Raw genomic sequence first — 13015 nt, 5'->3', positions numbered from 1 at the left:
ATGTTTACAAATGTCCAGAAACATCTGGAAGGAGCATAGCAAACTGATCAGAGTGGCTCCTCTGGGGCTGGAAAAAGGAAGGGAGTTCATTTATTACTTTGTCGGACCAGTTTTTAAATTAGGGTAAAAAAGGTGATGAAGCCTACCCTTCTCGGGGCAGTGAGGCTCAAATAAAATGACGCCAGGCAGGGACAGGGAGAGGGAAGTAGAGAATGGGCATTTTCCCAGCAATCTTGACCTCTCCCACCCTCACATTTGCTCCCAGTACATAGTCCCCAGACCGGGCCCAGACATCATCAAAATATTTATTAAAACCAAAGCAGAGGGAACAGAGCTGTTAGGAAGGCAAATCAAAGTGCAGATTGGAGGGTGGGGCAGAGCAAGAAGTGGCGTGGAAGGGGCACTTCAAATGCCACAGGAGGGGCCCCTGTGGTCTGGGCTGGGGGGGAGGCCCTTCACCCCACCCCTCCCGCCCACCCTGTCAGTGAAGGTCCCCCACTCACCTCTCCCATCTCACATCCATCCTGGGGGCAGCTGGGGCCCTGCAGTGACCCCGTGGGGAGAGACCACCCCCTTGATCCACCCATGGCTGTCAGTCAGTCAGTCTGTCTCCCTCCCTCACTTTCCCAATAAATAAACCATTCAGGCCTCAGCTCCTTCAGAGTGGGGCAAAGAACAGCTCAGGGACCCCTGCCCTCGCTCAGGGGTAAGGGAGTTGCGGCATCAGCCCCGCATCCCTCCTACCCTTTGCTGATGCCCCAAGCTTGCCAAAAAGGCCTTGATAAATAAATAACGCTCCATTAAAGCTTCGATCAGAAAAACCTTTAAGACGACAGAAGTGCTCTCGCGGTCCTGCAAACGAGCAGGCCAAGGCCTCGCCACCCGGCCCGGTCAGCACGCAGGATTCTGGGGGCAGGTGGCCACCCTGGGCCTCGTGGGGCCCCTGGAGCAAGGAGACCAAAAGTGCAGTTAGAGCCCCCGCCATGCGCACACATGGGCTCATGCACACACACGTGGACACACTGGGGCGTGTTTTCAGTGCACACACAGATGTGTTCACCTTCATTCCCCGGTACATGCACACACACATGCTCACACACCACTCACCCCGTGTACACACGTGTCGGGTGTTGGGTGCATGCACATACACACCACAAACAGAATCCTTCCCTTCCTGGCTTGCTCAGCCTCCTGGCAGTAGCCAGACTCCAGAGCTAGAAGCTTCCGGAGGTAGGGGAGAGGGGTATAAATTAAACGTTTCCAATTGGACTAGGAGGACGGCCAGGGGCAGGGGGCTCCAGGGCTGCAGAGACAGGGTGGGCATCCCAGGAGGCCCTGGTCCCCCTAAGCCCCGTCAGAAATCCAGGGGAGTGAGGTCCCCAAAGTCACAGTCGAAGAGGTCTCTGATGCCCTCGCCCTCCTCAAGGCCGAAGTGGTAGTCGAGGGCCTCATGCGGGGGGGACAGGCTGATGAACTCCTCGGGGAGGAGGCCGGCAAAGTCCTCCCGCACGTGCTCCAGGAGCGAGTCGGCCGCCACCAGTGGGGACAGGCGGTCCTCGTCCATGGGGGCCCGCAGGCTGCCCATCCGGGAAAGCAGAGGTTCTGGGGAGACGGGGGAGCATCACAGGCCGGGGACGCCCCGGCGGGGAGGACAGAGGGGCTGTCACGCCTGCCCGCCCACCCACCCGGGAGAGGGGGCCCCACCCCGCCCTGCCCACCCACCCTTCACCCACCTTGCTCCAGGCTTAGCAGGGACTGACTGGGATCCGTGGCAGGGGATGAGGGGGGAGATGATGATGGTGGTGGTGGCACTGTGGTGGCAGGGTCAGCTGCCCTGTCCTCCTCCCCAGAAGCTGCACCCTGGGACGGGGTCTTCCCGGGGCTGATCCCGCCCGCACTCTCCTCAGGGCACAGGAAAACATCGATGGGGCCTTGTTTGCTCTTAAGGGAGATCTGAAAGGTCTGGGTGAAGGTAGCAGGCACAGTAAACTGAGGCTCAGCTAACTACCAGCCCAGCCCAGCCTGTCCTGGTCCAGTCTAGACTCCCAGGTCTCACCTCTGAGGAGTCCACGGCTTGAAGCTGGGTCTCGGGAGGGGCCTTGATCACCATAACCATCTGTTCTGCAGGGTCCGCAATGCTACGAAGGTCCTGGCAGGTCACGTAGGCCAGGGTTGGTGGAGTCAAGGATCACATGACCTTTGGCCTTTGGGGGCCACCCACCCAGACAGCTCATAAGGCAGAGCCCATACCTGCTGAGTCACTCCTGTCCTCTGCATCTCCCACTCCAGGGCCTGGCACATAGCTGGTACTCAATCCTATCTCATGCCCTTGAGCCTCAGTTCCCACATCTGTACAATGAGACCACTCTCTACCCATCAGATCTCAAGGTAATAATGGCTGCCTGCAATAATTTCATATAAATTACATAAATACAGGCTTGGTACTGAGAATTTACTCTGACCCATGACCTTGGTGTCAATTAGTAGTTATCTCCAAAATGTATAAACGTAATTTGGGTATTCACTTAAAAAAAAAGCTTATTTTAAAATAAAGTTTCTATTTTTGTAAATAAAAGACAAATAAAAACTTATATCTCTAACCTTGAAGCTACAACCAGGTACCGAATCATTGTATTAAATAAATGTTTGTTATCGGTATCCTAGCTTTTCTTGTTTTAATCTGTGCAACTTTGGAATAGGATTATTTTCCCCTTTTACAGATGAAGCTGAGACTCAAGAGAGTAACTTGTCCAGTGTCACACAGTGACTAAATGCTGGGCCAGGACTGGTATCCAAAGCCAGAACCCTCTCCTGAATCCAGGGCCCAGGGTAGCCTCTCTATTCCCACTTGGATGGGGCCACGGTCACCCTCCAGGCAGTTCAAGGATATCGCTGGCTGTCAGCATCCTCGGAAAGCAGACGCAGCTGCGTGGTGCAGATGTGGATCAGGTGGTCCAGCTGCCGCTCGCTTTCCTGCAGTTGCTGGAGGTCCTGGGTCAATCCTTCAAGCCGCCCACCGATCCCCACTGCTGCATGGCTGCCTCTGCCGGGAGGCAAAGGGAGGGTTAGCAGCTCCCGGCCCCTCTTCCCAGGAGGCGTGACCCTCAGCAGAACAGTCTGCTGCTGCCTCTGTTCTGTAAGACCCAGGCGAGCCCTCGCTCCTCTTGGCCTGGCTCCTCAGCTGGGAAACAGCAGAGGGCTGAAGCTGGGCTCCAAGGCAGACTGGCTGGGTTCAACGTCAGGCCTGAATGTCTGTGAACACCCACGCGTCCCTCATAGGGGGCTGGATAAGTAAATGGGGACAGACATGCCATGGAATACTATGCAGTTGTGTAAAAGGACAAGAATGCGTTAGATGCAGACATGGAAGCATTTCTAAGACATATTAAGTGAAAAGAAAAAAAATGATGTAGAATGGAATATCTACCGATAACTGAGAACACAAATGTGTCAGAGAGGGGAGTAGGATGACTGGGGAAAGAGGTGAAAAGGAAGAAATAAAATAAGAATTAACAAGAATAAAACAGCTGTGTTAAACAATCTCATCAATGGCAAGAGAAGCCAGAACAATGGTCACCTGGTGGTATGAGGGGTGGACTGTGTGGGGAGGGGCACAAGGGAACTTTCTGGGGTGCTGGAAATGTTCCTTATTCTTATCCAGATGGTGGTTACCCAGGTGAAGAAATATGTAAAGTTGCATTGAGCTAGATAGGTAAGATTTGTGTTCTTCCCTGCATCTATCACCTCAGGGAAGCCAGCTTTCCTCTCTAAACCTCGGTTTGCCCAGCAGTAAGACGGCGATCCGGGCAGTCACAGTGGTATCGCTATCAGCTCCTCCGGGCTGGCCCGGCCCCGGGCCTCTGCCCACCCTCCTGTTTGGCTGGTACCTACAGCCACTGGATGTGGTTCTTGGACTTCTTGGCGATGAGCTGGATGCCCTCGAGGACGTTGGTGATGTCGTAGATGCGCCGTTTCTGCACCTTCAGCACCTCAGCTGCCCAGTTCAGGTCGACGACACCATCGGCCGAGCGGCTCAGCAACTCCAGGAAGCGCTTGGTAGTCAGATTCAGCGATGTTTCATAGCGTGACTTCTCCCCTGGGGATTTCACACCTGGGGGCCAGGCAGGGTAGGGTCCCTCAGCACCACCCCCACCCCCCAGACCCTGCCAGGCTGGCCTCCCTGGCAGTGCAGGGCAGGAGGACTGGGGGATGGGGCTGGGGGGCAGATGGCTCCTTCCCCTTGGTGAGGCCGAGCAAGGAGGCCCTGTGGCTGCCTGCCAACCACAGCATCCCTCTTCCGGCTGGGGAACTCCCCACCCCCCAGGGCTTGGGGAAGCCATGCCAGGCGGCCACTCCAGCTGCCCCTTGGGGCCCCCAGAGGCCTGGCTCAGGCCCAGGCCTAACAGACCAGAGCTTAGTGTGCAAGCATGTTTGTCCACAACCTGGGTCCAACCAGGAGGCCTGCCCTAGCCCAAGCTCAGGGGGTACCTTTTCCTGGGTGGCGGCCTCTGCCCCGAGCTGGCCCACTGCTCTCGGCCAGGTACTGATGGTCAGTTTCCAAGTCCAGCCTCCGCTTCACCTACGGCATAAACAACGGGAGGATGCCCAGTAACCAGGAGAGTGGGGCCACAAGAGACCTGGCTGAGGGCCTGGTGCTCCCAGGCCACCCCCTGCCTCAGTCTCTCTCCCAGGATGCCCAAGTGTGTGAGTGAGGGGGAGGCCCCAGGGGACACAATCCTACCCCATAGGACAGAACACTCAACTGGAAGGCAGAAGTTCAAGCCCCAGTTCCACCACTACCTTCTTGGGGGCATGTGGTAGTTGGCAAATTTTTTGATACTCCTCCTTTCAAAAGATGGAGCCTAATTCTCCTCCCCTTAAATATGGGCCAGATCTGGTAACTTGCTTCGAATGAACAGAATATGGTGGATGTGTGTCACTTCTGAGACTGGATCATACAGGCACTGGAGCTTCCTCCTTACTCTCTTTATTGGATAATTCACTCTTGGTGGGAGCCAGCTGCCATGTCATGCAGGCACTCAAGTAGCCCTAAGGACAGGACCAAGTGGCAAGGAACTGAAGTCTCCCCCCAACAGCAACACAGGTAAGCTCAGAAGCAAATCCTCCAACCCTAGTCATGCCTTCCGACGACTGCAGCTGGGCCAACATTTTGGCAGCAACCTCAGAAGAGGCCCTGAGCCAGAAGCACCCAGCTAAGTCACCCCTGAATTCCTCACCCCCAGAAACTGTATGATAATAAATGTTTGTTGTTTTAAGCCATTAGGAAACAGGTCCTCTGAGTTAAGTCACTGCCTCTCTCTGGTTTCTGACTGTCTGTGAATATGGCAGCACAGTAATGGCCCCATTTTACAGATGAAACAACTGAAACCCAGAGAAGCTCACGGTCATACAGGCAGGAAGTGGCAGAGCCAGGGTTCCTGCCCAGATGCCCTCTGATTTAGTTACACCACTCGAGGATGGAGATTGCCCTGGAGGTCTCACAGGCATCTCCACTACATCCTGACATACCCTCCCCTCCCCCACCCACAGGGTTTCCTGAACTAGAACCTGGTTCAGCCCCACCTGCTGCCCTCATCACATCTAGCTGCCAAGAAATCCTGTCACCACAGCCACCAGCACCTCCCACCTGGACCAGCTGTCTTCCCATTGGTCTCCCTGCCTCCATCTGTCCCCCTCCACCTTAGTATCCTCATCTGCCACCAATTCTCTACAAGAACTTCTGCTGAGACATCTTTCTTCACAAACCTGTGTCTCCAAGCCTTAGCTCATGCTGGTCCCCTCCCTGGTTTGCCCTTGCCTCCCTCCCTCCTAATTCACACCAACGCTTCCCCCCCTCTGTGGGCAGGCATCTTACCCATAACCTAAGCCTTTCCGATCCCACAAGAGAAACTGAGCCTCTTCTCCGTCAGAACTGCCTCAAACCCAACCTTTCCCCACATGGTCCCTCACTACAAATTTCTGCAGATGCGTTTGTCTCACCCAGAAGCCAGGGAGCCCCTCAGAGGCGGGCACTGGGTCTGAATAGTCTCTGTACACAGGGTCTGGGCATCAACAAACGTTTGCTGAATGAACCACCCCACATGCTGACGGACCCCGACACTCCCTCTCACGCACACACTCGTGGATTCCCTCAGGGATCCGCGGATAGAAGAGCTAACACGCACTGAGTGCTTCCTGTGTACCGAGCACAGCTAGGTAACTGCTTTACCTGCGTGCGATCATCAAACCCTCCAACCATCTTGCAGCAGGTGCTCTGAGGACTTCCACTTCCTGAGGAGCCTGCACCTCGGAGAGGTCACGTAGTGAGAGGTAGAGTCAGGATCTAAACCTTAGTGGGCTGGGCAGAGGCTAGTCCAGAAGCCAGGCCCCCTAAAGCGAAACCAGAATGTACCCCCTCTCCAGCCTTGCCCCTAGGGCCTGAACCCTAGTATGCTCCAGCCAACCGCACCCCTTGCCTCCTTCCTGCTCCCCATAGGGGTGCCCACCCTGAAGGCAGATCAATGCCACACTCTAAAACAAGGGCTCAAGCAGATGGATGCCCATTTCTGCTGCTGCTCTCTAGAGATGCAGGCACAGGGACCCAAAAGGCGGGGGTGAAGACAAACAAAACATTGGTGAAAAAATCTGGATGACTCAAACACCTATCCACGGGAGGGGACACAAAAACTGGTTCATCCAGCCTCTGGAATACCACGCTGCTGTCAAGAAGGACTGAGGCAGGTTGATACAGAACCCTCCCAAAGACATATTGACAAGAAAAACATAACGCAGTGCATTTATGTGATCCCTTTTGAGGATAAAGGGCTCATGAAACCATTTCCTCTGGTTCAGTTGCTATTACTATAGAATCCATTTCGGGGTGACCTCTGTATGGGAGGGAGGACCATGAGGACCATGTTGCCTTATCTCTAAAGTGTGGATGATGTGCTGCTGGAACACGGACATAAAGGAAAAACTTCAATTTCTAAAACTTTAGAAAAAGAAAGCTGTCATAACCACCTTAAAAAAAAAGCAGGCTCAGGAGGAGAAAAAAGGAAAAATGGATGGGGCTGGGATCTTGTCCCCCTCAACTTTCTAGCCTTTTAACTCTTTTTCTATAGTAAATGTGTATTATGTTAAGTTTGTTTTTTAACAGCCATGACAACAGGGTAGAGGTGGACAGGAGGGGCCAGGAGGAATGGCTGAATCGTGCAGACTTGTATGCAGGAGGTACTCAATGAATGCTCACTTGTTTCAAGGACTGCCCCAAACAAATGCTAGAGCAGAGGGTCAGTGGAGGCCACAGCTCAGATGGCCAGTGGCTACCCACAGGTACAGTGTTAGGGGGTGTTGGATGGCAAAAGCTGGGCCTATGTTTCTGGACTTCAGCTCCAAGACCGCACCAGCCCTCACCCCTGCCCACGGCAGAAAACGCCTACTGGCCCTTAAGTACTGTGAGGGCAGAGGCTCCTTACTTGCCTGTGCCTAGAACCTCATAGGTGCTCACTAACAACTGTTGAATGAAAGGAATGCTCAGGCCCAATGAGGCTGCCCCTGACACCACTGGGGGTGGAGCAGAGGGCATACGTCCTCAGCCCAGTCCCTGGCTGTCCCTCTGAGCCTGAAGCTCGGTTCCCCAAGGGCAGGACCCACAGCCCTGGGCCTGCTAGGTACCTGTCAATCAGCTAAACTGGAGGCTACTTGTCCAGGCCCCAAGCTGGTACCCACAGGGACAGGTTGCTGGGGTACAGGAGATGAGCCAGGTGGCCCACCCCTGGTACAACTTCCATCCCTCTCACTCATTAGGAGGAAGGGACCCTGGGCTTCCTTCAACCTCTATTAGCATCTCCAGTATGCAAGGCATCCCAGCAGTTAACCACTCAGGAAATCTGGATTGGTCCCACCACTCACTAGCTGACTTACTAGGGAATGTTCTAATATCTCTACGCCTCAGCTTCCCTATCTGTAAAAGGGGAAGGTTGTTGAAAGGGTTAAATGAGTTAATTGGGTAAAGTGCTTGGTACAGGGCCTAATACACAATACAGTCTCAAAACAATGGTGCCTGCTATTGTTATTATTAGCATCTCGGTGATTCCGGAAGGAAGGCCACACTGGGCAAGGGGCCAAGGGGGTTGGGGGAACCTTGCCGGGACGCCTCAGGGACCAGCTGCCACCCAGGCCATCAGCAGTTGGGCGGCTTCCACCTCCTTGCCCTGGGCCCTGCCTCCTCCCACAACTTGTTCCAAGCCCTATGCGGAGACCCCATCCTGCCTGGCCAGCCCCTGCCTGCCCATCCATGCCTCACCTTCACCCACAGGTTGTGCCAGTCAAACTGGTCTCCACGCCCTGTCCTGGAGCCCACAGGACCAAGCTCCAGGGCTCCACTCCCTTCTCCCCCTGTAATTCAGCCACTTCTTTTGGGCCCCCTAGTCTGAACTGTCTTGAGCCTCTTGCTGCTCAGGGAGCACTTTATCAAGGCATCTCCCTGGGGCATTTACTCTCTCCTGGCACCGGGGGCCTCCCCTCCAGCTCCCAGAGGCCCAACCCACCCAGTACTTCCACTGGGGCCCAGGGGTCTGCCTGCCTGATTAATGAGGTTCCATGGCAACCAGGGTCTGGGAGGGTGGAGGATGGCAGATGGAAGGACAGGCAGAGGGAGGGGGTCAGCAGCTGGCCCAGCCACCCCGCCCCTGCAGAGAAGGCCTCCCAGCCAGGCGGCCTGTCCCCAGAGGCCCGGAGGGCCCGGCCTGCACCTGGCAGTCCAGCATCGAGGCAGGAAGGAGGGTCTCCTCCGTGGTTCTTCCACGGTCTGGTCCCAGGACGCCCCCCTTGACCTCCCCAAGCAGCCATGCCCACCACCCAGCCACACGTTCTGGTCTGAAGCCAGCAGGCCTCAGTTCAAATCTCACTTGCAGCCTTGTGACCAGGGGGCAAGTCACTTCCCCTCTCTGGACACAGTTCAGATGGGCACAGTGACAACACCGAGCTCACAGCATGGATGTGAGTTTTAGCTGCCTTGAAGTCTGCCAGAGACCTGGCATGCAGTCAGCGATAGCTGAATACACGTGGGGCCATTATTATCACTTAGTCTGACCCTCGAGCGTCTCTGGAGAGGAAGCTGAGGCCCAGAGCACAGAGCAGCAAACAAGGACTGGCCCGAGGTCACCCTGCACCCCGGGGCGGGGCCCGGAGGACCAACCCAGGCTCGGCACCGCCCAGCCCGGGCGCGTCAGCCCACCCTCCCCCGCCCCAGCTGCCGCCGGGCCAAACACCGCGCCCCGCCAGGGTCTGCGCGGGGGTCCAGGTAGCGCAGTCGGCCCAGTGTCCCTGGTGTCCGTACCGGCGGGCGGCCGAGCGCGGGGCGCGGCGCGCTGGGTGTGGGCCGGGGCGCCTGCGGCGTGGCGAAGAGCAGCAGGTCGGGGTCGCGGGGCCCGGCGGCGGGCGCGGCGGGGCCGGCGGGGGCCGGCGGGGCGCTGGCGTCCTGCGCCGTGGAGATGATGACGATCTGCGAGGAGTCGAGCAGCCGCAGCGCGCCGGCCCCGAGGAGGGCCTCCAGCGCCGGCGCGCAAGGGCCGCTCGTGGGGGCCCCGGCCACGGCCATGGCGCTCACGGCCCGCGCGGCCCGGGTGGCAGTCGGCGGCGGCGGCGTGGGCCCATGGCGGCAGGCCGAGGCGAGGACTCGATCCCGCTCCGGATCCCGCTCCGCCCCCGGCAGCCGCTGCCTGCAAAGTCCCGGCCACTTTTACGCGCCAAATCCTTTTTGCCGCGAAAGAGCCACGAGCCGCCGAGCGCTGCCACCATTGGCTGTCCGGACTGTGACGGAGACGACGGCGACGGCGCCTATTGGCTGCAGCGCGCCGGACCTGCGGCAGGGGGCGGGACGGGGCGGCGGCGCGAGGCGGTCCGGCCAATCGCAGGACGGGGCGCGCGCAGGCTTTGTCGGGGCGGTGCCAGGCGCGTTCGCACTCCCCCCACCCCCAGAGGGGATGACCCCTGTCCGAGGAGGGGGGCACCCAACCGCTCCCCGACGTACCCCATCCTGCTGATGCCTCTAAGTGGAGATAGAATGTCCGTTCTGCATATCTCACCGTCAGCTGACCCACGTGACCCCCAGAACCCCCACCTGTGGCCCCAACACACTCAGGTCAGATCTCTAGAAACTGCCCCTCCTCTTTTCTGGGTTCTCACCTCCAAAAGCCCAGCCACATCTCCCTTCCTCAACTTGCCCCACCAATGCCATTCACTTTCAAATTCTGCACCTACCCTATCCCTCTCACCCAGAGTCCAAGCAGAAGATGGGGAGGGATGTCTGACCCAGTGCAGCTTGGGGCTTTTCTACAAGCCCTCCTGTAGCTGGAATCTCTTCAACATCCTATGCACAGCTTCTGCTTAAACTGATTCATTCACTCATTCATTCAACAAACGTTTTGAGAGCCTGCTCTGTGCCCCATTCTTGACTCCTGGCCCTAAGGAACTCACAGTTTAGTGAAAGGGGGAAGAGGGAAATAGGTAACAAATGTTTACAATATGATGTGGAATTTCCACTATTAAAGTAATTCCAGGGGGCTTCCCTGTGGCGCAGTGTTAAGAATCCGCCTGCCAATGCAGGGCACACGGGTTCGAGCCCTGGTCCGGGAAGATCCCACATGCTGCGGAGCAGCTAAGCCCGTGGGCCACAACGATTGAGCCTGTGCTCTAGAGCCCACGAGCCACAACTACTGAGCCCTCCAGCCACAACTACTGAGCCTGTGCGCCTAGAGCCCATGCTCCACAACAGGAGAAGCCACCGCCATGAGAAGCCCACGCACCTCAATGAAGAGTAGCCCCCACTCGGGCAACTAGAGAAAGCATGCGCGCAGCAATGAAGACCCAACGCAGCCAAAACTAAAAATAAAAAATAAATAAATTAAAAAATAATAGTAATAATAAATAAAGTAATTCCATGTTAGATCTAACAAAGGGAGAAGGTGAGTGTGCTGAGCATGAAAATGCATTTAATCCGGAGGCCCTGGGACCTCTCCATCAGCCGTTTCTCATTGCTCAGGTCAGCTGATTTGACCAATATTGTCCTCTCCTCTGTGCCAGGCTTTGTGCCAGCACTGAGAGCAGAGATGTGAAAGGTTTGATGATTTCTATGAACTTGCCTGCCATCTGGTGGGGATGACCCATCAAAAGAAAAAAAAAAAGTAGCTAAGACGCAATCAAGAATGAGATCCCTAGGCCCGGCATAAACATCACTTCTTCCAGGGAGCCCTCTGCTGTTGGAGCTAGCTCACTTCCTCCATTGCCCAGCCTGGCCTCTGTCCTAGCACTGAGTGCACAATGGATTTCTCTGTCTGCCTCCCCTATCAGACTGGGAGCTCCATTAGGGCCTCTTCCCAGCACTGGCCTGGTCCAGAGCAGGTGCTGAGAAGGGTTATTAAAGAAACAGGCTGATGTCAGAGGCCACCTGGAATGCAAAGAGAAGGCCCTGGTTCTCCAAGAGTAGTCCTTAGACCCCTGGTTTCAGAATCACCTGGGTGCTTGTTAACTATGGGCCCACCCCAGCCCTGCCAACTTAGAATCTAAGTGCCTAGGAATCCTCATTTTCACATGCAACCCCCCACCCTCATTCCAGGTAATTTTTATGCACGTTCATATTTGAGAACAAATTGGTACTCCTGTATAACCAAAATGTGTGGGGCAGCCTCAAATTACAACCCCTTGTGGACACTTCTTAGCCTCAGTTTCCTCATCTGTAAAAATGGGCTTATTGGGCTTCTCTGGTGGCGCAGCGGTTAAGAATCTGCCTGCCAATGCAGGGGACACGGGTTCGAGCCCTGGTCTGGGAAGATCCCACATGCCGCGGAGCAACTAAGCCCGTGTGCCACAACTACTGAGCCCGCGCTCTAGAGCCCGTGAGCCACAACTACTAAGCCCACATGCCACAACTACTGAAGCCCACGCACCTAGAGCCTGTGCTCCTCAACAAGGGAAGCCACCACAATGAGAAGCCCGCGCACTGCAACGAAGAGTAGCCCCCACTGGCCGCAACTAGAGAAAGCCCGCGCACAGCAACGAAGACCCAACACAGCCAAAAACAAATAAATAAATTTATTTTAAAAAAAAGGGGGGGGCTTATTGCCCTGGCGCCTTCCAGGGTTGCCATGTGGATGAAAAGTATAGGTGTTTCATAAACTATGAGGTGGTTTAGGAACACAGCAGGAGTTTCCTAAGCAGTTTGTGAAATTACTCATCGCAAATCCCAGACTATGTCAGCACTAGAGGGGACCAGAGAGACTAAATAAGCCTCTCACTTATGGTACAGAAGGGAAAACTGAGGCCCATTCAGAAGTGAAGCCAGCCAGTGATAGAATCTGGCCAACATGGATTCCCAGCCCTGGGCTCGGCCTGTCCCCCTCCTCTCTCCCTAGTTAGAGAAGCTCCCATAAGAATGGTAGGTCTCGGGCTTCCCTGGTGGCGCAGTGGTTGAGAATCCGCCTGCCACTGCAGGGAACACGGGTTCGAGCCCTGGTCTGGGAAGATCCCACATGCCGCGGAGCAACTAGGCCCGTGAGCCACAACTACCGAGCCTGCGCTCCGCAACAAGAGAGGCCGCGATAGTGAGAGGCCCGCGCACCACGATGAAGACTGGCCCCCGCTTGCCGCAACTAGAGAAAGCCCTTGCACAGAAACGAAGACCCAACACAGACAAAAATAAAATTAAATAATTAAATAAATAATGATAATAAAAATAAAGGAATTCTTTTAAAAAAAAAAAAAAAGAAAAGGTATTTAAAAAAAAAAAAAGAATGGTAGGTCTCATTCTAAATAGCCAAGCCAGATCCTGACAAAAGGGTGAGAGAAGCCAGCAACATTCCCACTCCAAAGGTAATTTCCTTCCTTCACACATTCCCAAAGGGTGTCAACAACAGTAACATTCACTCTGTAAAGCCCTCTCATGCCCAATTAGTCATTCAACAAACATTTCTCGGGCACCTGTTATGTACCAAGCACTGTACTGGTTGCTGGAGAA

The 13015-nt window shown here is 55.5% G+C and overlaps 1 protein-coding gene across 1 annotated transcript; it reads right to left on the bottom strand.

The window, feature by feature from the left end:
• Positions 1 to 285: 285 nt before the first annotated feature.
• Positions 286 to 9728, bottom strand: E2F1 (E2F transcription factor 1). Its single transcript, XM_059895824.1, has 7 exons — positions 9341 to 9728; positions 4489 to 4579; positions 3892 to 4111; positions 2891 to 3043; positions 2057 to 2171; positions 1734 to 1962; positions 286 to 1602 (listed from the first exon to the last, which is right to left on the bottom strand). Exons 1-7 carry the CDS (start codon positions 9599 to 9601, stop codon positions 1355 to 1357), a joined length of 1317 nt encoding a protein of 438 aa, XP_059751807.1. The 5' UTR covers positions 9602 to 9728; the 3' UTR covers positions 286 to 1354.
• Positions 9729 to 13015: the final 3287 nt, after the last annotated feature.

The sequence above is a fragment of the Balaenoptera ricei genome, chromosome 15 (genome assembly GCF_028023285.1).
Source record: "Balaenoptera ricei isolate mBalRic1 chromosome 15, mBalRic1.hap2, whole genome shotgun sequence".
Taxonomy (NCBI): domain Eukaryota; kingdom Metazoa; phylum Chordata; class Mammalia; order Artiodactyla; family Balaenopteridae; genus Balaenoptera; species Balaenoptera ricei.
This window is presented reverse-complemented; position numbering and strand designations above follow the sequence as displayed.

Bases quoted from the DNA above. Each gene is read 5' to 3' on its own strand.
- E2F1 (XM_059895824.1), bottom strand. From the start codon at position 9,601: ATGGCCGTGGCCGGGGCCCCCACGAGCGGCCCTTGCGCGCCGGCGCTG. The intron at 4,112-4,488 runs GTACCCCCTGAG...CCTGGCCCCCAG, and splicing joins AGGCCGCCACCCAGGAAAAG to GTGTGAAATCCCCAGGGGAG. The intron at 1,603-1,733 runs GTGGGTGAAGGG...CCGTCTCCCCAG, and splicing joins CCTGCTAAGCCTGGAGCAAG to AACCTCTGCTTTCCCGGATG.